This window comes from Salvelinus sp. IW2-2015, linkage group LG20 (assembly GCF_002910315.2).
Source record: "Salvelinus sp. IW2-2015 linkage group LG20, ASM291031v2, whole genome shotgun sequence".
Classification (NCBI taxonomy): domain Eukaryota; kingdom Metazoa; phylum Chordata; class Actinopteri; order Salmoniformes; family Salmonidae; genus Salvelinus; species Salvelinus sp. IW2-2015.
This window is the reverse complement of record NC_036860.1, coordinates 32,883,356-32,905,349: the sequence shown is the minus strand read 5'-3', so window position 1 is coordinate 32,905,349 and position 21,994 is coordinate 32,883,356. Positions and strand designations below refer to the sequence as shown.

Sequence of the window (21,994 nt, the reverse complement as noted above, 5' to 3'; positions counted from 1 at the left end):
CTGCCGGTAATGCAAAGGTTTCAGAGGTTGTCTTTTCTAACACAGATGAAGTCAACAATAACACATTGGTTGACCCCTCTAAAAAGAGAGATCATATGAAAGAAGGCACTCAAAAAATGGCAACAGAGCAGCTCACAAGCAAATGCTGCTCACATGCAAAATGATCTGAGTAATTGACACTCAGCACATAATAAACTACCCCGTGGGCAAAACGGTTGCTAGTGTCATTGGGTTCAAATACTATTTAGGGTATTTCTATTACTTTTAAAGACATTTGGAAGTAATTATTTAGATGTTTTTTATTTGAAAAGACAAGTAGTTGAATATATGAATGTATTTGGAGATACACTCTGAAAGTCTTTGAAAATACTCAAATACATTGACGCAAATACACTCCCATGCATTTAATCCAGGTATTTGGGAATAGTATTTGAAAATACATTCAAATAGTAGCATATGTATAGGAAATTATTTGAAAAAAGTTTTAAATAGTTCATTTAGAAGTAGTTGATTTGTGCCATATTATTTGAAAATACTCACACATACAAAATAATTATTTAAATATCAAGCACAAATATATTTTAACCCAGATCTATTAGGTACCCAATTCAAAAGAGGACATTATTGTTATTTTTAGTTCTGTTTACTTATTACCCGGCATAGATACAGTGCCTTCAGAAAGTATTCACACATTTTGACTTTTTCCAAATGTTCTTGTGTTACAAAGTGAGATTAATGTGGATTTAATTGTAATTTGTTTGTCAACGATCTACACAAAATACTCCATAATGTCAAAAGGGAAGAAAATTTGTAAGAAAGTGTACACACATATATATATATATATATATATATGAATGGAACATAAAACACTAATATATTTTGATTGACATTATGGGGTATCCTATTGTTTGTTGATCAGTAAACAAAATATAAATATAATACATTTTACATTCAGGCTGCAACACAACAAAAGGTGGAAAAAGTTAAGGGGTGTGAATCCTTTCTGAAGACACTGTATGTCCACGGTATTTCTGGCACAGCTAGGTTAGCTAATATAGCCATGCTAATCAGGTCATTCCCATACTAAGGAATATTCCAATCCCGATTCCTGCTGATGGAATGTTTAAGTGGGGGCACTCAGTATATATACTCCTGTTCTGAAAGGCCCCAGAGTTTGCAACACCACTAAGCAAGGGGCACCACCAAGCAAGTGGCACCATGAAGACCAAGGAGCTCTCTAAACAGGTCAGGGACAAAGTTGTGGAGAAGTACAGATAAGGGTTGGGTTATAAAAAAATATCTGAAACTTTAAACATCCCACGGAGCAACATTAAATCCATTATTACAAATTTTTAAGAATATGGCACCACAACAAACCTGCCATGAGAGGGCCGCCCACCAAACTTACGGACCAGGCAAGGAAGGCATTAATCAGAGAGGCAACAAAGAGACCACAGATAAACCTGAAGGAGCTGCAAAGCTCCACAGCGGAGATTGGAGTATCTGTCCATAGGACCACTTTAAGCCGTATCACGTCCACCAGAGGCTAGGCTTAAACGTAAGTGGCCAGAAAGAAAGCCATTGCTTAAAAAAAAATAAGCAAACACGTTTGTGTTCGCCAAAAGGAATGTGGGAGACTCCCAAAAACATATGGAAGAAGGTACTCTGTGCAGATGAGACAAAAATGTAGCTTTTTGGTCATCAAGGAAAACCGCTATGTCTGGAGCAAACACAACACCTCTCATCACCCCGAGAACACCACCCCCACAGTGTAGCATGGTGGTGCAGCATCATGCTGTGGGGATGTTTTTCATCGGCAGGAACTGGGAAACTGGTTAGAATTGAAGGAATGATGGATGGCTAAATACAGGGAAATTCTTGAGGGAAACCTGTTTCAGTCTTCCAGAGATTTGAAGACTGGGACGTGATGTTCACCTTCCAGCAGGACAATGGACCTAACCATACTGCTAAAGCAACACTATAGTGGTTTAAGGGGAAACATTACCTGTCTTGGAATGGCCTAGTCAAAGCCCAGAACCTGAATCCAATTGAAATCTGTGGTATGACTTAAGGATTGCTCTACACCAGCGGAACGCATCCAACTTGAAGGAGCTGGAGCAGTTTTGCCTTGAAGAATGGTCAAAAATCTCAGTGGCTAGATGTGCCAAGCTTATAGAGCCATGCCCCAATAGACTTGCAGCTGTAATTGCGCAAAAAGGTGGCTCTACAAAGTATTGACTTTGGGGGGTCGTATACGTTATGCATGCTCCAGTTCTGTATTTCTTGTTTGTTTCACAATAAAAAAATATGAGCATCTTCAAAGAAGGTAGGCATAATGTGTAAATCAAACGATCCCCCCCCCCCCACCAAAAAAAAAATGTTGATTCCAGGATGTAAGGCAACAAAACAGGAAAAATGCAAAGGGGGTGATTTTCATTTATTATTTTCCACTAACCCTACGCACCAGTCTCCACCAATTGAGTATAGACTAATGAACACAATCACTTAGGTTGGCTCTACTGGTACATAAGCATACAGTGGGGGAGAAGAATATGTGAATACAGCAGGGTTTTGGCTTTCGCTGGGTATCGCCATTTTGGCGGTTTTCCTAGTCTTAGCAAAGCATAGTAGAGGTCTATAATTTTATCGTAGGTACACTTCAACTGTTGAGAAGCGGATATCTAAAACAAAAAAATCCAGAAATCTTTTACATTGTATGATTTTTAAGTAACATAATTTGGCATTTTTATTGCATGTACATAAGTACTTTCGATAAGCATCTAGAAAAGCAGTAACTTAATATGTTGGTACAGCAACCTTGTTTGCAATTCAGAGATTAAAATACATTTCTGTAGTTTTTGACCCAGTTTGCACACACTGCAGCAGGGATTTGTGGCCCAGCGTCCTACCATGACAGACTTCTCCAGATCCTTCAGGTTTCGGGGCTTCTGCTGGCAATATGGAGCTGTTCAGGCTCCCTCCAAAGATTTTCTATTCGGGTTTCGAGGTACCTTCTGGAGACTGGCTAGGCCACTCCAGGATCCCTTGAGATGCTTCTACAGAGGGGCCAGCTCCTTAGTTTGCCCTGGCTGTGTGTTTGCGGGTTCGTTGTCATGCTGGAAAACCCAGTCCCGGCAGCGTGACCCAGTTCCTTTCAATGGGCTCTTACTGAGAAGGAAGGAAGGTTGCCAAGATTTCGGCGAACATTGGCTCCCATCCATCGCTCCGCCTCAAAATACGGTGGCAGTCGTCCTGTCGCCCTTTGCAGATAAAAGCAATCGCCAAAGAATGATGTTTCCACTCCATGGCTTCACGGTTGGCGATTGGTGTTGGCTGGGTTGTATCTCATTATCATCCTTCTTCTTCCCTCCTAACGGCGAGTGAGTTTAATATCGCAAAAGTCTCTATTTTTGTGCTAATCAAAAAAAAAAAAAAAAAAAAAAAAAACCCACATGACCTTCTCACGCATTTCCCTCCTCTGGATCATGCCAGATGTCATTGGCAAACTTCTGATGGGTGCTCCTGACGAGTAGCAGCTGGCTTGAGGGAGCAGGGGGACTTGCGTGCCTGCAGGGATTTTAATGCGATGATGGCGTAAGTGTTTAACGAATGGTTTCTTTGAGTACTGGTGGTCGCCAGCTAAGTCTTAGGTCCATTGATCAGGTCCTGCACGTGAGTTCTGGGCTGATCCTCTACCTTCCCTTAATCATTGACGCTCCTACGAGGTGAGGATCTGCATGGAGCCCAGACCGAGAGTGATTTAGACCGTGCATCTTGATACTTCTCCATTTTCTAAATGAATTGTGCCAACAATTGTTGCCTTCTACAAGCTACTTGCCCATTGTCCTGTAGCCATCCCAGCCTGTTGCAAGGTCTAAAATTGATCCCTGATGGTCGCTTACACAGCTCTCTGGTTCTTGGCCATGTGTGGAGAGGTTGGAGTCTGTTTGATGATGTGTGTGGACAGGTGTCTTTTATACAGGTGAACTGCAGTGTTCGAAACAGGTGCGTTAATACAGGTAATGAGTGGAGAACAGAGGGCGTTCTTAAAGAAAAACCTAATAAGGTCCTGTGAGAGCGCCGGAATTCTTACTGGTTGGTAGGTGTACAAAGGTACTATATGTCATGCAATAAAATGCAAATTAATTACTGTATAAAATCATACAATGTTGATTTTCTGGATTTTTGTTTATAATTCCGGCTCTCAGCATTGAAAGTGTACCTATGATAAACAATTACAGACTCTCAAACATGCTTTGTAAGTAGGCAAAACCTGGCAAAATCGGCAGTGTATCAAATAACGTTGTTCCCCCACTGTACATTTTAATGGCACAATACATTTTACAATAGTAAAGAATGTTGTTTGTTTTTACTTCTATCCTTCCGCTACCCTCAACCCCTCCCATCTAATTCTGAAGACCATCCAGTTTGAGTTCTATTTTTCATATATTTTTAACTGTGCTGTTTCACAAAAGTTCTGAACCTATATACCTTTTTTACGGACACAGTATATTTGACATTAGTTTTCTTATTATTATTAGTCCCACCCTTCAGCTCCACTCAACCCCTCCCATCTATATCTTAACACCATCCATATTGGATTTCTATTTTCCATATATCTTTCAACAGTGCTGTGATGTTTCACAAAAGTTCTGAACCTTTCTATTCTCATAGTTTCTACAGATTGTAAATAAAATATAAACATTATTGCTAAAAGTATTATTATATTATTGATTGATTGACTCTGACTTTTCAAATCACCCAGTAGTGCTATCTTCAGAGTTAGTAAATGTTGCAATCCTTCAGCCATTCCTGGACCTGCGACCAAAAACAAGCTACATATGGACACTGTTCTAATGATTCTGTCTCTTCGCAGCAAAATCTGCAGAGCTGAGGTGGTTGTATCCCCCATATACAGTATATATAACATTATATTTGTTGCATGAATTATGTATAATAATTTACATAGAAAATCCAACGTTTTGAATCCAGCGTCGTTTTGCGTATCAGTTCATAAACCAGATTGCAATCTATATGGCACAGCTGTAATTTTTTTGGTCCTTAAATTACACTGGTATACTTTTTTATTTTTCACAATTTTCTTTAACCATTGGGCCGATAGACAAGTTCCTTACATTTCCCCCCTTACATTTCCGTCTTCCATTTTTGCGGTAATGCTGCAATTAGTTGGTTGTAACTTTGGGTAGAGCAGACATTTACATATATTTTGTTAGCTGCATGTGTGACATAACTCCATCAGTCCTATTTATGATACATTTACTACGATGATTTAAAAATATATATTATACATTTTTTWWWWTTTTTTTATCAAGTAGTATATTTGAGTTTAATCACAATATTTGTCATATTATTTGTTCTGTCTTTTCTGATTAAACTAAAATTGCAACCAACTTTCTATGGCTTGTTTTAAAAATAGCGATATTTTGGATATTATTTCATTTTCAAATAACCCAAAGTGAGAGGTTGTAATCTGAATAAAGGGAAAAAGGCAATTTTTGAACATGGGGTGAGACATTCTTACTTATCCGCTAGAGAACCAGTTAGAATTTAAGTATAACTTTTGTATGACTGACACCTTTAGTGAGAGGTCTAATGCTTTAATATTTAATCATTTCTGCGCACCAAACTCATATTCATTATATAAATAGGCCCGTTTACTTTTGTCTGTCTTGCCGTTCTAATATTGAATATTTTTTGCTCATATAATTTTTWAAAACAGGTCGCTAGAATATGACTAAAGAGTTAATCACAGATTTTTATCACAAATAGACAGGTATTTTCCTTTCCATGATAGCAATATCTTATCTATTTTTGTTAACTTTCTATTAAAATGTATTGTAGTGAGATKATTTCTTTCTTTCGGGATATGTATACAGAGTATGTCCACATCACCGTCAGACCATTTTATTGGTAAACTACGCAATAATGTAAAAGTTATATATTTTTGTGATCCAATACGTAATATAGTACACATAATTTGGTTGTAAGCCAGAGAGGTTAGAAAAAGTATCTAGAGCCTATGGATTTCTAACCCCTTGATATTATTGTTGGATCTGATTTTAATAGCTAACATTTCAACAATACCTTTTTAATTCTATGCGCTATGCATTTTGCGAGAATCTTTGCATCACTACACTGAAGTGTAAGGTGCCTCCAATTTTTTTAATGGACTGGATCTTTATATTTACACCTTGGATCCTGTTTCAGTATTAATGAAATCAGACCTTCTTGTTGAGTATCTAATAATCTAATATGTTTAAAGGAGTGGTAAAAACATGCTAATAACGGTCCTCTGAGTACATCAAAAAAGTTTTGGTATACCTCCACTGGTATGCCATCCAGCCCTGGAATTTTCCAAGACTTAAAGGCTTTAATTGCATCAAGAAGTTTCTCCTCTGTAATTTGGCCTTCACATGAGTCTTTCTGTACAGTTGTTCATTTTAATTTATTTAATAGAAAAAAATCCATACAATTAACTTTGGTTAGTGGAGATGGAGGAGACTGAAACTAAAACATGCTTAATTTAAAGTACTTTGCTTCCTCTTTCAAAATATTGTTTGGTAAATCATGGGTGACTCTGACATTTTTAAGAAGTTTCAGTAAATTGTTTTTGATAGCATTTCTATGTTGAAGATTAAAAAATAATTTGGTGCATTCCCCCCCCCCCCATATTCATCCAGTTCACTTTATTTTTATAATATATTACACTTAATCGTTCTTGAATAATTTCCTACATTTTTTTTCTTTTTTTTCTAACTTATTCTGTGCCTCTATGGTACAGTTTGTATTGCCATCCATTTAATTTGTTAATTTGTTCTCTTTTGACCTAAATTGCTTTTGTTTTAGAGATYAGTACTGAATTGCATGGCATCTAAAGGCACATTTAAAAGTGTCTCATACAATAAGGGGATCAGCTGTACCTATTATGTTGGAAAAAGTAAATTATAAATTATTCTGTCCTAGTTAAAAACAAGTTATCATCCAATAGGCTTTGAGAAAATGTCCAATATCCTCGCCCATGTGGAGGCCGGGAGTGTTGGAAAGATTTTTCAAATAATGAGGAACTATCTTTCGCAATGGGTGTTAAAAAACAGACTTCATTGACTTGTGTGAAGCAAATAAAAAATGACTGAAAGCTCAGTTTATTAGTGGTGTACGTAGTGAGTTAAGACAATCAGAAATCAGACATTGCCAAATGGGCACTTTCATAAATATGCATTCATTCTTGAGAGATATCTTCGCCACACACCCCTCCCCTTCTTCTTGAGGCAACATTTTAAATAATACTCAAGACACATTATCTTCACACATATTTTAGACTCTTTTCACTGACAGCCGGAACTCAATCAGCTAGACCTATTGCCACACGCACTTCCAAAATTGCGGGCTTCCCAAATAGACATAGGCCTAGACACTTCTGATTTGAAACAATACACAGCAATTTTTWAAAAATAAGCTAATGATCCTCTGTGGCTAAGTCATGCTCCCTGGTGAAGTATTTTGTCAGATTTTATTTAGACAGGAGTAATTATGTAATTTTGGCGAAACATTTTACTTTAGGGCAATCCAGCATCCTAACAGTGCACAATGCCCCCACCAACTTTACTTTCCAATTTGCAAGAGGCTGAAGCCAGAGATCTGTAGCCTATGTAATGACGAGATGCTCATGTCTCCGCCTTAACAATGTGAGTCTTTGTCCCAAAGGCGGGAAGGCAGGCGACCAAGCTTAGGTCTGCAATATTATTCCCATGTAAACGCATTGGGCTTATTCTGAACAGATTTTCCGAGAGTGAACCCTCTGGCTTCGCCTATTCCTCTCTGCTGAAACTATATCAACGGAGAAAGCATCCGAGSGAGCGAAACAGCGCCCCTTTATATGTAGACCATGTATCTGATGCTGTATGACATGCCACACTATTTTAGTCCAGACAGCATCAGATACATGGTTTAAACCATATTGTATATATGAATGCTTCCGCTCAGTGTTTGAGATCAATTGACACCCTTTACCATGGCACTTTGAGATTTTTTTWAAACTGCAAAACCCTTACGCACCACTGCACTTTATATACAAGGGTTTGCTGGCCTTCTCTAGTCAATCGTAGGCTCAGTCACTGGTATACTTTTATTTACAAAGCCATTTTGGGTTTACTACCTGTAACGGTTGTCATTGGTGGAAGGAGAAGAGGACCAAAGTGCAGCATGGTACGTATTCATAATAATTTAATAAAGAATGAATACTGAACAAAAACAACAAACCGACAAACGAACAGTTCTGTAAGGTGCAAACACTAAACAGAAAATAACTACCCACAACCCATAGTGGGAAAACAGGATACCTAAGTATGATTCTCAATCAGAGGCAACGATCGACACCTGCCTCTGATTGAGAACCATACTAGGCCAAACACATAGAAATATAACGACTAGAACAAAACCTAGAAAAACAACATAGAAGGCTCCTGACTGACGGGCGGCTCAGGCGGCTCCTGACTGACGGGCGGCTCAGGCGGCTCCTGACAGACGGCGGCTCAGGACAGACGGCGGCTCAGGCGGCTCGGACAGACGGGCGGCTCAGGACAGACGGCGGCTCAGGACAGACGGGCGGGCTCACGGCTCAGCGACAGACGGGCGGCTCAGCACAGACGGCGGCTCAGGACAGACGGGCGGCTAAGGCGGCTCAAGACAGACGGGCGGCTCAGGCGGCTCAGGACAGACGGGCGCTCAAGCGGCTCAGGACAGAACGGGCGGCTCAGAGCGGCTCAGGACAGACGGGCGGCTCTCGCTTGGAGAGAGAATCTGGAGGGAGGACGGAGAGACAGCCTGGTGCTGGGGCTGCCACAGGACCCACCAGGCTGGGAGACCTACAGGAGGCCTGGTGCTTGGAGGAGGCACGGAAGGACCGGGCTGTGGGGGAGCACTGGAGCTCTGGTGCGCAGCCTTGGCACCACTCCCCCAGGCTGGATGACTACTCTAGCCCGGACCCTCCAGAGTGCAGGCACAGGTTGAACTGGGCTGTGAGTGAGCACTGGAGATCTGGTGCATACCACCTGCACCTCTCCCATAGGCTCAATGCACACATTCACCCGGCACGAGCGGAGCGCAGGCATAGGACGCACTGCACCCTCCCAGCACCCCGGGCACGCAGAGCCGGCGCAGGATACCCTGGACCCGAAACGGCGTATCGGAGACCAGACACGCTGAGCCGGCACAATACACCCTGGCTGGATGCCCACACTCGTATGACACTTTCGGGGGGCTGTCCTATAGCGCACCGGGCTATGGGCGCGTACTGGCGACACCGTGCGCTTAACCGCATAACACGGTGCCTGACCAGTAACGCGCTGCTTACGATAAGCACGAGGAGTGGGCTCAGGTCTCCAACCTGACTCTGCCACACTCCCCGTGTGCCCCCTCCCAAAAATGTTTTGGGGCTGCCTCTCGTGCCTGTCGCGCTGCCGTGCTACCTCTTCATATCGCCGCCGCTCAGCTTTCACTGGCTCCAGTTCTTCCTTGGGGCGGCGATATTCCCCAGCCTGTGCCCAGGGTCCCTTACCGTCTAATATCTCTTCCCATGTCCATGAGTCCATAATCCTCTGCTCCCGTTTACCACGCTGCTTGGTCCTTGGTTGGTGGGTAGTTCTTTTACGGCTGTCGTTGGTGGAAGGAGAAGAGGACCAAAGTGCAGCATGGTACGTATTCATAATAATTTAATAAAGAATGAATACTGAACAAAAACAACAAACCGACAAACGGATAGTTCTGTAAGGTGCAAACAAAAAACACTAAACAGAAAATAACTACCCACAACCCATAGTGGGAAAACAGGCTACCTAAGTATGATTCTCAATCAGAGACAACGATCGACACCTGCCTCTGATTGAGAACCATACTAGGCCAAAAACATAGAAAAACAACATAGAATGCCCACCCCAACTCACGCCCTGACCAAACTAAAATAAAGACATAAAAAAGGAACTAAGGTCAGAACGTGACACTACCATTTTATTTGGCCATTTTTATTGTTCAGAAATGTGGTGGGTACTCTCTCCGTTTGCAGGACTTTATCCTGCTAACTGTTCCAAATGTCCGAACTGAATTTGGTTAAAGGGCTTTTATATGTACTCTGTGCCATCGGCTTGGAACGCCTCACAAAATACTTTTAAACTGGAAGAACTTGTCCCGATTGGTGTTTTTAAATCATTGATGAAGGATTTTGAGGCTGATTTCCTGACTTGTCAATGTTTTTAATTGGCTGTTTAATGATTTTGTTATACTCTTGTGAATTATATGTTTTTTTACTAGATTACCTGTAGTTTTTCACGTTGTCTGTCTGTAATTGTGTAATGACTTGGTGCTACCTATCTTGGCCAGGATGCTCTTGAAAAATAGATTTCAAATCTCAATGAGCCCTTCCTGGTTAAATAAAGGTTAAATGTTTTATTTTTTTGTAAACATACTGAGACAGAGGGGTGCTGTTTCTCTCGCTCGGATGCTTTAACTGAAACTGATGAGTCTTTCTGTCGGCTCGCGTCTTGTTCAAATATATTATCAATATTTCGATATTTTATTTGGATGGGCAAGGAGGTACGGTAGGGCGGGCCAGGGCCCATAAGGCCCACCCATAACACCCTCGTCACCAGTATATAGTAAAATTATGTTTAGTACTGTTTTGTCACCAGTATATAATAACAGTAAAGTACACTCACCAGTTTATTAGGTACACCACCCCGTTTACAAAAATGGATTGCTCCTACAGACAGTGAGTCATGTGGCTGTGACTTGCTATATAAAGCAGGCAGACAGGCATCGATGTATTCAGTTACTGTTCGATTGAACATTAAAAAAGCAAAACGAGTGACCTAAACGACTTTGAGCATGGTATGATTGGTGCCAGGCACACCGGATCCAGTATCTCAGAAACGGATGCCCTACTGGGCTTTTTACGCACGACAGTGTCTAGAGTTTACTGAGAATGGTGCAACAACCAAAAAACCTCCAGCCAGCGGCAGTCCTGTTGGCAAAAACAACTCATTGATGAGTGAGGTCGAAGGAGAATGGCAATAACTGTGCAATCTAACAGGAGGACCGCAAAAAGAAAAATAACGGCACAGTACAACAGTGGTGTGCAGAACYACATCTCGGGACGCACAACTTGTTGATCCTTGTTACAGAAGYGCTATTGCAGCACACGACCACACTGGGTTCCACTCCTATCAGCTAAAAACAAAAAGAAGCGGCTCGGTTGGGCACGCGATCCTCAACACTGGACAGTTGAGTGGAAGGAAAAAAATTGCCTAGTTCGACGAATCCCGGTTCCTGTTGCGTCATGCTAATGGCAGAGATTTGGCGAAGATTTGGCATGAGCAGCATAAGTTCCTGGACTCATACTGCCGGGTGTCAACGGAACAGGATGGTGGCGGTGGTGCATCACCATCCAATCTGCAGCAACTGTGTGATGCCATCAGGTCCTATTGGACCAACATCCCTGTGGAGCATTTCTGACTTGTATCCATGGCCCGAATAATTCAGGCTGTTCTAGAGGCAAATGGTGGTTTGGCACTAGATGGATGTAGCTAATAAACTGTGTATAGAACTGTTTTGTCATCAGTATTTAATAACAATAATGTATAGGACTGTTTTGTCACCTGTATGTCATGTTTTATCCATCATGTACTGCATAAAAAATATGGTGCCATAAGGTCTGGGATTTTATTCACCTAGAGCGGGACCAAGACTTGTTCATTTAGAGACAAAATGTAGAATTATTGATTTGCTCTTAATGTTAAGAATTGAATCCAGGCCAGACAACAACAATCCAGGCCAAAGTAGAGTAGTCCTCGAACTCCATAAACTAATGCCCTCCAAGCATCCAAGTGCTTGGAACACTTATCATATTGTATATGATTTGGGACAAGTTTTCTTGAGGGCGAGAGAGGTACAATTCTAGAGACAATTGTCACAGCTATTGTGTTATGTCACCTTTCAAGATGACATTTTTAATCTCAGTAATGATCTTTGTGCGAAGCTCATATTGAATGTGAATTTAAACTGTATTTCGGAGGCTGACGAGATGATCTATATAATAAGGCTTATATGAGTTAAACAGATTTCCATTCTTTGGCGTTGCGGGGTCGTATGGTTCAGAAGAGCTTTCGAAATCCCATATAAAAAAATATTGGACCACATGGGGCATTATTGAGAGAGAGAGAGAGAGAGAGAGGGACGAAATTATTGCAGTTTTTTACTTTGAAGCCGAGTAACACAATGATTTCTAATTTCCTTTGGATTTTCTTGGAGTTCACCAGCTATTCTATTGGGACATCTATCCAATTATGCTGCCACAGTAGATTATTCCTAATCCTGCATGTGGATAATTACAATAATAGTGCCGCTTTCCCCCCACAATCCAAATCAAAGCAAGTAATACATCTCTGAAGAGCGGCCCCACAGTTAATGATCCAGTTTCACTTAAATTCCAAACATCTGTCTAATTAATACAATGACGTTGAGCACGCATCAAATCAATCATAAAAATGTGCATTGCTAACACATTGCTAAGAGGTCAGGTGTAGGGCTACGCTATAGTAGTAACGTTCATTACAAGTATTAGTTACAACTAACTAGAGGGAAGATCGGAATGGAAAAGAACACATGGCATTGATWAAAAAAAAGGGAATTAGGAATGTGTCTCTGTGATTCCTATTAAGACACCATTCCACAACCAGACAGACAAATGATTTAACAAATTGTCACAACAGCTTTAACACATACAACACAAATGATAGTTTTAGGACAGATAGATACTTACACAGTAGATGAAGCACATGCAAAATAAAAATAAAGCCATGCCACATAGTGAGGCGGTTAGGCGGTTGAAATAAGAAAAACAAATCAGAGTTAGCAAAACATTTAAAAAAGGGAGTTCTTCATTTACCATTTCCACAGGGATTTTACTGACTTACTTTCTCCTCATCCGGCACTCTTCCAGGTAATGTCACTTGTCAGACATACATTTTTAACTTGTCATCAATATTAATAAATGGAATTAGAAGCTAATAAAGTTTTCATGAGCAGCCCAGTAACCTTCTGACAATCTCATTTTGTCAGGCACTGCTCAAACATTATCTGGCCCCTTCCAGTGGCAGAAACATATTCCTCCTGTCACCTCAGAATTAGCACTGAGTGCCACTCCAGTGATATTGGCATCTAATCAGTTTGTTGTCAATGTGAAAATGGCAATGTTTAAGATGCGTTGTTAGAATTCTGTTAGCGCATCAGATAGGTGAGAGTGAGTCAAAAAGCATGCTCATGCTGAATACCGGTACTAACCTTGCACTAGTGTTGAGCTAGTAGGCTCAATAACCTCTACACCAGAAGAACAGAACACAGAAAAATATATAAAACAAGCAAAAAGCAAACTATCACTGACAATGTTACCTTAATGTGAAAGTCAAGCTGGTCAATATGTTTTTAGCTTTGTGGGTGCAGTATTAAAGGTATACAGTGATGTGGAGGGTGTTGCTGTTAACCTAAATCACTATGATGATGTTGCGTTAGATTAAGGCACAGATTCCCAAACTTACACGGAACCAAAACCGGCTGCACGCGTGCGCCATCGTGCATACATTTATTTTGTCCCCCCACACCAAACGCGATCACGACATGCAGGTTAAAATATCAAGTCAAACTCTGAACCAATTACATTAATTTGGGGACAGGTCGAAAAGCATTAAACATTTATGGCAATTTAGCTAGCTAGCTTGCACTTGCTAGCTAATTTGTCCTATTCAGCTAGCTTGCTGTTGCTAGCTAATTTGTTTGGTTCAGAGTTTGTTTTGATATTTTAACCTGCGTGTCGTGATCGTGTTTGGTGTTGGGGGACAAAATACATTTATGCACGATAGCGCACGATGGTGCACATGCGCAGACGGTTTGGGTTCTGTGTTAGTCATGCACTGTGTAGAAATAAGACAAGTAAGAAATATTCAGTACACTTTATCATAACTTTCATGAATAGGCATTCATAAATTATTTCTAACCTAATAATAAATAAACATATCATTATTTGTAAACATTCATAATTAACATCTTTAATAATTTACGAAGCATGTATAATGGCTTATTCATGAAAGTGTTACCAACACAACATTCCAATTTTTTTGCACCTTGAATGGTATAATGTACTCACCATACAGGACAAAGCTTGCGTTGGAGCTGCCGAGTTTGTTGATGGCGATGCACGTGTAGTTGCCGTAGTCTGCCTCTGAGATGTTTAAGAAGGTCAGCTTGGAGAGCTGCCCGGCGTCCTCGATCTCCATGCCGTCTAAACCGTTGAAGATCCTTGGGAGAGAAGGAAACAGCTCTGTTGTCAGTGAATACATTTATTAATTTATTTGACCAATTTAAAATGCATATAGAGCTGCCTCAGCCATGCGAGTAAAACAATACACAAAACGTCCTTGTAGGGAAGACTTTCTCTCTCTCGCTCGCTCTCTCTCATATATATATATATATATGCTGATGACCCAATGACCTTCCTTGAAAATCAACTTCCAGGAAAATCTAAAACCCTGGATAAAGCATGGATTCAACATGTTTGCAAACATGCACAACAATTTACCTTCTGTCGTCTCGATACCACTCAAAGTCCGCCTTGGGCACCGCATCCACTTCGCACTCCAGCACCCCTCTCTGGCCAAGGGTCACGCCAACGTCTCTGCCCTCTGACACACTGGGGGCATCTACGAGCACACAAGAGGGCACTCATGGGATCAGGATGCCAGAAAGGGAGTCAAGGTTAGGGCTGTGGCGGTCACAAAATGTTATCAGCCGGTGATTGTCAAGCAAATAACTGTCGGTCTCACTGTAATTGACCATTAATTAATATAAACACATTTAGCATATCCTGGCTTCCACTACTAGCCACTGATGCAGACATTTGGAACATCTACATTTTAAAAAGTCAAATAAATCCATGTAATATAGCCTACTCCTTCACAATAAATCCATTATTTATTTTAGACAGATCTAAAGAAGCATGATATGAAGAAAATGTTGTCTATTTCAGAAGAACAGAATAGCATACTCTGAGTTGTCCTTATGTTAGGTCCTGATGTGGCTATACCAAATGGCTGTGGGCTACACTAGTTCATTTAGCAGACAAGGCTTGCTTAAAATTCTGTGTCATTATTTTATATTATATTATAGTATAAAGAATACCATTGAACAAAGCTGAATTGAGCGATTAACAAAGAAATTGGTACTCCTATATGCTTCATTTATAGTTATTTATGCAACTTTAGTTCGTCCTGACTCTCTCTCCTTGGTGAGGATCAAAGGTGCCAGATCAGCTTGGCACATGTTTGAAGATAGCCAGACCCCTCTCTCCCACAGAAAAAGGGGGGGGGGGGGCTGTGCCGGTCTTTACACCTTAACATTTGGTCGTAAGCAGGAGGGAACTTTCCCCCTCTGCCTTTCAGTATCCACCAAAGGAATGTTTGTCTAGAGAGAGTATGGTCCGCCTAAAAAATCTAACGTCAAAAGATTGGACATTGAAACAATATTTCTAACATAAAGAATGTGGAAAATGATTGAAGAACAATCCTGTCAAAGTGTTTATTTTATTTTTTTGTGACGTCATTAAGGATGGTACAACTAAATAACTGTATCTCTGAGGGTGTACACATTCTAGTTGTCAGGTTTGTATCTAAATGTTGTATAAAATATATGATTAAGTATGACAATAATTTTGTGAAGATAGCAATGTGATTTTAGCCTTCTAACTGAGATAATGGCTTTTTATATGAACTTGTGCCCAGAACGCCCCTTTTGGCCAGAGTGCTTAAAAGGACTCGCTAACAAAATTTACATTAGACATAAACATGCCGGGTTACTGCTGGCATGTAAAGTGGTTGGGAGCTGAACGCTGAATAATCAACCATTGAGACCAGACAGTGTGGGGCAGTGGCTACATGGCTGAAAATGGTGAGACCCTAAGATCAGCGTGACAGACAGCATGAGCTGAACATTACGAAATGGTTGGAACCTATGAAAGACTAGACCAGAACATTCACAGTCTGCAGCTTTGCATGTAAAGTAGTCTAGGACATTTGACCAAAGGCYAGGGGGAAGAACAGATCCCCCTGACCACCATGTGGTACACCTGAAGTATCTATTCTAATGAACACCCCAAAATGAGAAAAGCTCCACTAAAAAGGACATTGTGACCTCTGGTGGACAAACTAGAGTCTTACATCCCTAGATAACTTCACCATAGCACCATCGAGTTCAACAGAGAGACAACAAAGACATCTACGCTGTCACACCTGCTCCCGCTCCCCTTCTCTGGCACCAGGCGGCCCGTCATTGCGCACACCTGTCACCATCATTACGCGCATTAGTGCTTCATTGGACTCACCTGGACACCATCACTTAATCGATTGCCTCAGTTACATCCCGTGTCAGCATTAATGTTGTTTTGTTCCCCTGGTTTATATGTTTTGAATTTTAATACATTGTGAGACTTGAATGATAACTTGAAAAAAGTCGCTTGAAAGGCATGAACTCTGCTTTGTTTTTTTGTGCAGGCTGTACAAACTCCAATAGTCTCTCATTCACAATTTGACAAGCAATTTCACGACGGCATCCCCTTTGAAAATGTCATATACTAATGTCATATACTAATGCAACCTAAAAAATCCATGCCTTTTGCGGCACGGAGTGCTGTGTTGTGCCCTTCTACCTGAGTGTGTTGCGCCTCTCGCTCACATGGCTCTCCATCACATGATTGGGTCTTTCCCACAGGCTACAAGTGAAGACAGACGCAACTGTGCACATCCTCATTCAATTCCCGAGGTGCAAATGTACTTTCCGTCAGCCAACAAGATCAGTAGGCCTAAAGAACAGCAAAAGCACTAGCCTATGTCACTCTACTATCCCCCATTGTACAAAAGTTGACCTATTCTGTGCAATAAATAAATATTCCAAACATAGTCTGGGACAGTTGTGGAATGCAATAGATCCCAAATTAATATAACCACTAGCATCCCCCAAAAAATGTACGCAATGTGGCTGACACAACAGATGAGTACATTTAGCTTAAATTGTTGATAAACAATGAGGCTATTTCTTCACATTACAAGCGCAGCAATGCGCACATGGCAGTAGGCTATAAGAGGGAATGTTTTATTTGCTGAAAACACCATTATAGAAAGTGACTGCAAATGCGATTATGCATGTAATGCTTTTATTATAAATTTGAAATTTTATGGTGAAAATTATCGTCCCAAAGCTTGAAACTCATGCGGTGCTTATGTATGCCAGTTAGGCTCTAAACCCATTGTAAAGCGGATTAATGTGCTTATTTGGCCACTTTAGTTGTGATACAAACCTTATCAGAACATATAAGCCAATGGGCTAGGCTACATGAGGTGTGCGACTATGATTCGACGGCTGTTTCTTATGCTGGGCATCATTCACAAGTGATAATATATTACAGTTGAAGTCTGAAGTCTGAAGTTTACGTTCACTTAGATTGGAGTCATTAAAACTCGTTTTTCAACCACTCCACAAATTTCTTGTTAACAAACTATAGTTTTGGCAAGTCGGCTAGGACATCTACTTTGCGCATGACACAAGTAATTTTCCCAACAATTGTTTACAGACAGATTATTTCACTTATAATTCACTGTATCACAATTCCAGTGGGTCAGAAGTTTATATACACTACGTTGACTGTGCCTTTAAACAGCTTGAAAATTCCAGAAAATTATGTCATGGCTTTAGAAGCTTCTGATAGGCTAATTGACATCATRTGAGGCAATTGGAGGTGTACCTGTGGATGTATTTCAAGGCCTAACTTCAAATGCAGTCCCTCTTTGCTTGACATCATGGGAAAACAAAAAATCAGCCAAGACCTCAGCAAAATAACTGTAGACCTCCACAAGTCTGGTTCATCCTTGGGAGCAATTTCCAAATGCCTGAAGGTACCATGTTCATCTGTACAAACAATAGTACACAAATATAAACACCATGGAACCACGCAGCCATCATACCGCTCAGGAAGGAGACGCGTTCTGTCTCCTAGAGATTAATGTACTTTGCGAAAAGTGCAAATCAATCCCAGAACAACAGCAAAGGACCTTGTAAAGATGCTGGAGGAAACAGGTACAAAAGTATCTATATCCACAGTAAATGAGTCCTATATCGACATAACCTGAAAGGCCGCTCAGCAAGGAAGAAGCCACTGCTCCAAACCCGCCATAAAAAAGCCAGACTACGGTTTGCAACTGCTCATGGGGACAAAGATCATACTTTTTGGAGAAATATCCTCTGGTCTGATGAAACAAATATAGAACTGTTTGGCCATAATGACAATCGTTATGTTTGGAGGAAAAAGGGGGAGGCTTGCAAKCCGAAGAACACCATCCCAACCGTGAAGCACGGGGGTGGCAGCATCATGTTGTGGGAGTGCTTGCTGCAGGAGGGACTGGTGCACTTCACAAAATAGATGGCATCATGAGAAAGGACACTTATGTGGTTATATTGAAGCAACATTTTAAGACATCAGTCAGGAAGTTAAAGCTTGGTCGCAAATGGACAATGACCCCAAGCATACTTCCAAAGTTGTAGCAAAATGGCTTAAGGACAACAAAGTCAAGGTTTTGGAGTGGCCATCACAAAGCCCTGACCTCAATCCCATAGAAAATTTTTGGGCAGAACTGAAAAAGTGTGTGCGAGCAAGGAGGCCTATAAACCTGACTCCGTTACAKCAGCTCTGTCAGGAGGAATGGGAAAAAATTCACACAACTTATTGTGGGAATCTTGTGGAAGGCTACCCAAACCGTTTGACTCAAGTTAAACACTTTAAAGGCAATACTGACAAATACTAATTTAATGTATGTAAACTTCTGACCAACTGGGAATGTGATGAAATAAATAAAAACTGAAATAAATAATTCTCTCTACTATTATTCTGACATTTCACATTCTTAAAATAACGTGGTGGTCCTAACTGACCTAAGACAGGGAATTTTTACTTGGATTAAATGTGAGGAATTGTGAAAAACTGAGTTTAAATGTATTTAGCTAAAGTGGATGTAAACTTCCGACTTCAACTGTAATTCARAAGTGATATTATTGACCTCCATCAGACTATTCTTGATTTAATCTCGTCTTTACATATACTAAATAATGTGTGAATTTGTATTTATTTAGAATGGACCATTGTCATGCACCTGTCTCGAAATAGGGGCAGTGGAAAAACATTTCTTATTTGCACTTAAATAGCAGGTGGAGGACGCTTTTGCCATGATTTATTTTCATGCCAGCCAGGTAGGCTATACTCCTGTTGTAAATATAAGCAATGTGCTTAATATTAGGAAAGTTAAGAAATAAATATAGTCGGTTTACATTTCATTGATGTCAGAGRGATTAGAAGGACAATAGAGTGGTGAGTACCAGCCAGTTAGCAAGTTTGGTAGGCTACTAATGACCATGAGCAGCAACAGAGCTTGAAGAAGCCTAATTACCATGACTAAACGGTCATTTGGAATTTGACTGCCTTCATGACTTGTGACCGCCGAGGTGGCGGTAATACGGTATAAAGGTATCACATGGGGGTCATGTGAGGTATCACATGGGGGTAAGGTATCACATGGGGGTCATGTGTAAATACAGTTGAACAGTTGGAATCAAGTTGAATTGTGATTCTTTGGAGAACAAATTTGTAAATGCAGTGGCGTTTAATTGAGCTGGTACTTCAGAGCATGTGGGCTGCATTCCAAGTATAGCACAATTAATGTTATAATAATTAGAATCAAACCAAATGAACTGAAACCACATCACATCCCTGTTATACCCCATCTATTTGAATTATCTGTAGTGTGCATAGTTTGCAATGCTTTTATTTGACTTTATTAGGTTACTGAGTCACACTACATATTTGTATGTAGGGTAGAATAATTTCCAACATGCAACAAATACCGTAATCCATAATTGTCCAATAAGACACGATGCATAGCATGCATAACCACTTTTGCAACTTTTTCTGATGAACTGCAACAAAATAAAGCTAAACACAAACTGAGCGGTCCGCCCACATGTGCGTTAGGGGCGGCGGCCCAATTGTTATTAGTCAATAAAAAATTATATATAATATATATATATTTAAAAAAAAAAAAAATATATATATATATATATATATATACTATAATTCATAGATTATGTTTGAAATGCTCATAAAAGTATGGTAAATGTGTACATTTTCCTGAAAAAAAATAAATATTGTTCAAAACAAGTTGTTACTTACTACACTCCTTCCAGTGACTGCCAGCAGCTCCGCGGGCGCATAGGCCATGCGAACATTGTATTGGATTGTTTTGTCAGCTATTTGCTATCAGGGGGAACCGCCCCAATGAAACCGCAGGATTTCATAACATAAATTATAACAGCACAAAGGAAATGGACGATCCTAGGGACCTCAAAAGTGCGCTCAGTCAGAAATTATGGGTCTGATCTAGTATCCTTCCCAATGAGTCTCTCGCGCCAGACAGCTTACTTCCGCACTAGAGATTAGAAGGTACAGATGCTGCTAAAGCAAACAGATAATTGTAATTAACTTGTAAATAAATAATCATAACAGTCATGGAAGCCTGGGACCTGATAAACTGGACATCTACATTCGACAAGAGTCCAAGGACAGAGGGATACCCTAGCTAGAACCTTCTCATTGCGGATCTGGTAGGACAAAAAGCATTACTGTGGCTGGCCAATTGTATTGTACATCAGCTATAGCTAGCTGGTAGCTTGCTAGCTAGTTACCTTCCATGCCAATTTCAAGTCTTTCTAATCTAATATCTGACTAACTCTGAAATATTTCAATTATTTCAGGATGGCTAGCGCATCGTGCTTTGTGACATTATATTAGCTACATATCCCCAGTTAGATAATATGTTTTCACTTATTACATCTGCATGCTTGTTGCGCTCTCCCTGGTGCACTAGTTAATTCTTGAGCTGGCTGCTAGTTCTAAATATTATAATCTAATCTGTTCAAAACAGTGGCAGCATGTGTAGCAGTGGTCATTCGGCTTTTTACATGTAAAAGTAAAATAGGTGTATTTATGCTATTGTTCAAATTCACAGAACTTTTATATATCGTCTTAAAGAAACAGGTAGTTCAAAAACTTTGCATCATATTTCTGTCACGCTACTTTGTTGACAACTCCAACCACCCTGCGCTTTCAGCCAATCAGCAGCCACCATGTGGCTGGCAGAAGCCTCCATGTGTCTATATTAAATCCCTGCCTATGAAACCATTGACTCAGTGACTGTCTGCAAGAGAATAGAATGCTTAGTGCACATTGTAGCAAACCGTTTTGCAACAAGTCTCTCTTACTGGACAAGTTCAGGTTAGCCCCTCCCCGTTTTGGCCTGTTTGCTTCTGTTTGGTTRCTAGTAAATACACGCCAGGACTGGGCTGACATTGAACTCACAGTTGACTGTGATCTCAACGGTCTGGACGTCTGTGGCGATGTCGTTGATGGCGGTGCATTCGTATGTCCCRGCTCTCTGTCTGGAGATACTGGGGATGTCCAGGTACTCGTCCTCCGATACCAAGTCAACTGTGGAGGTAAACAACAACACGAGGTGAGGTAAACAATAGGTGAAGTAAGAAGCAACAACAACAACCCCAACATGTGAGGTAAACAACAACAACGAGGTGAGGTGAAGTGTACGGCCATCCTATATCAAATCAGCCATGACCAGCCTTTCAAAGCACTTCATGGCTACAGACGTGAGTGCTATGGGTCGGTAGTCATTTAGGGCAGGTTACCTTAGTGTTCTTGGGCACAGGGACTATGTTGGTCTGTTTGAAATATGTTGGTATTACAGACTCGGTCAGGGACAGGTTGAAAATGTCAGTGAAGACACTTGCCAGTTGGTCAGCGCATGCTTGGAGTACACATCCT

At 40.7% G+C, this 21,994-nt stretch overlaps 1 protein-coding gene across 3 annotated transcripts in view; it reads right to left on the bottom strand.

Annotated features, from left to right (window-relative positions):
• Positions 1-21,994, bottom strand: part of LOC111981966 (opioid-binding protein/cell adhesion molecule-like) — a 530,412-nt gene that overhangs the window by 4,846 nt on the left and 503,572 nt on the right. For 2 of the 3 annotated variants that reach the window (XM_024013471.2, XM_024013470.2), the window contains 4 exons: positions 21,518-21,646; positions 14,645-14,765; positions 14,213-14,364; positions 13,354-13,389 (listed from right to left, as the gene is read on the bottom strand). In XM_024013471.2, coding sequence (XP_023869239.1) covers positions 13,354-13,389; positions 14,213-14,364; positions 14,645-14,765; positions 21,518-21,646 — 438 coding nt within the window. Of the gene's footprint in view, positions 79-13,353; positions 13,390-14,212; positions 14,365-14,644; positions 14,766-21,517; positions 21,647-21,994 lie in introns of all 3 variants that reach the window. The other variant, XM_070449352.1, reaches the window with a different exon arrangement.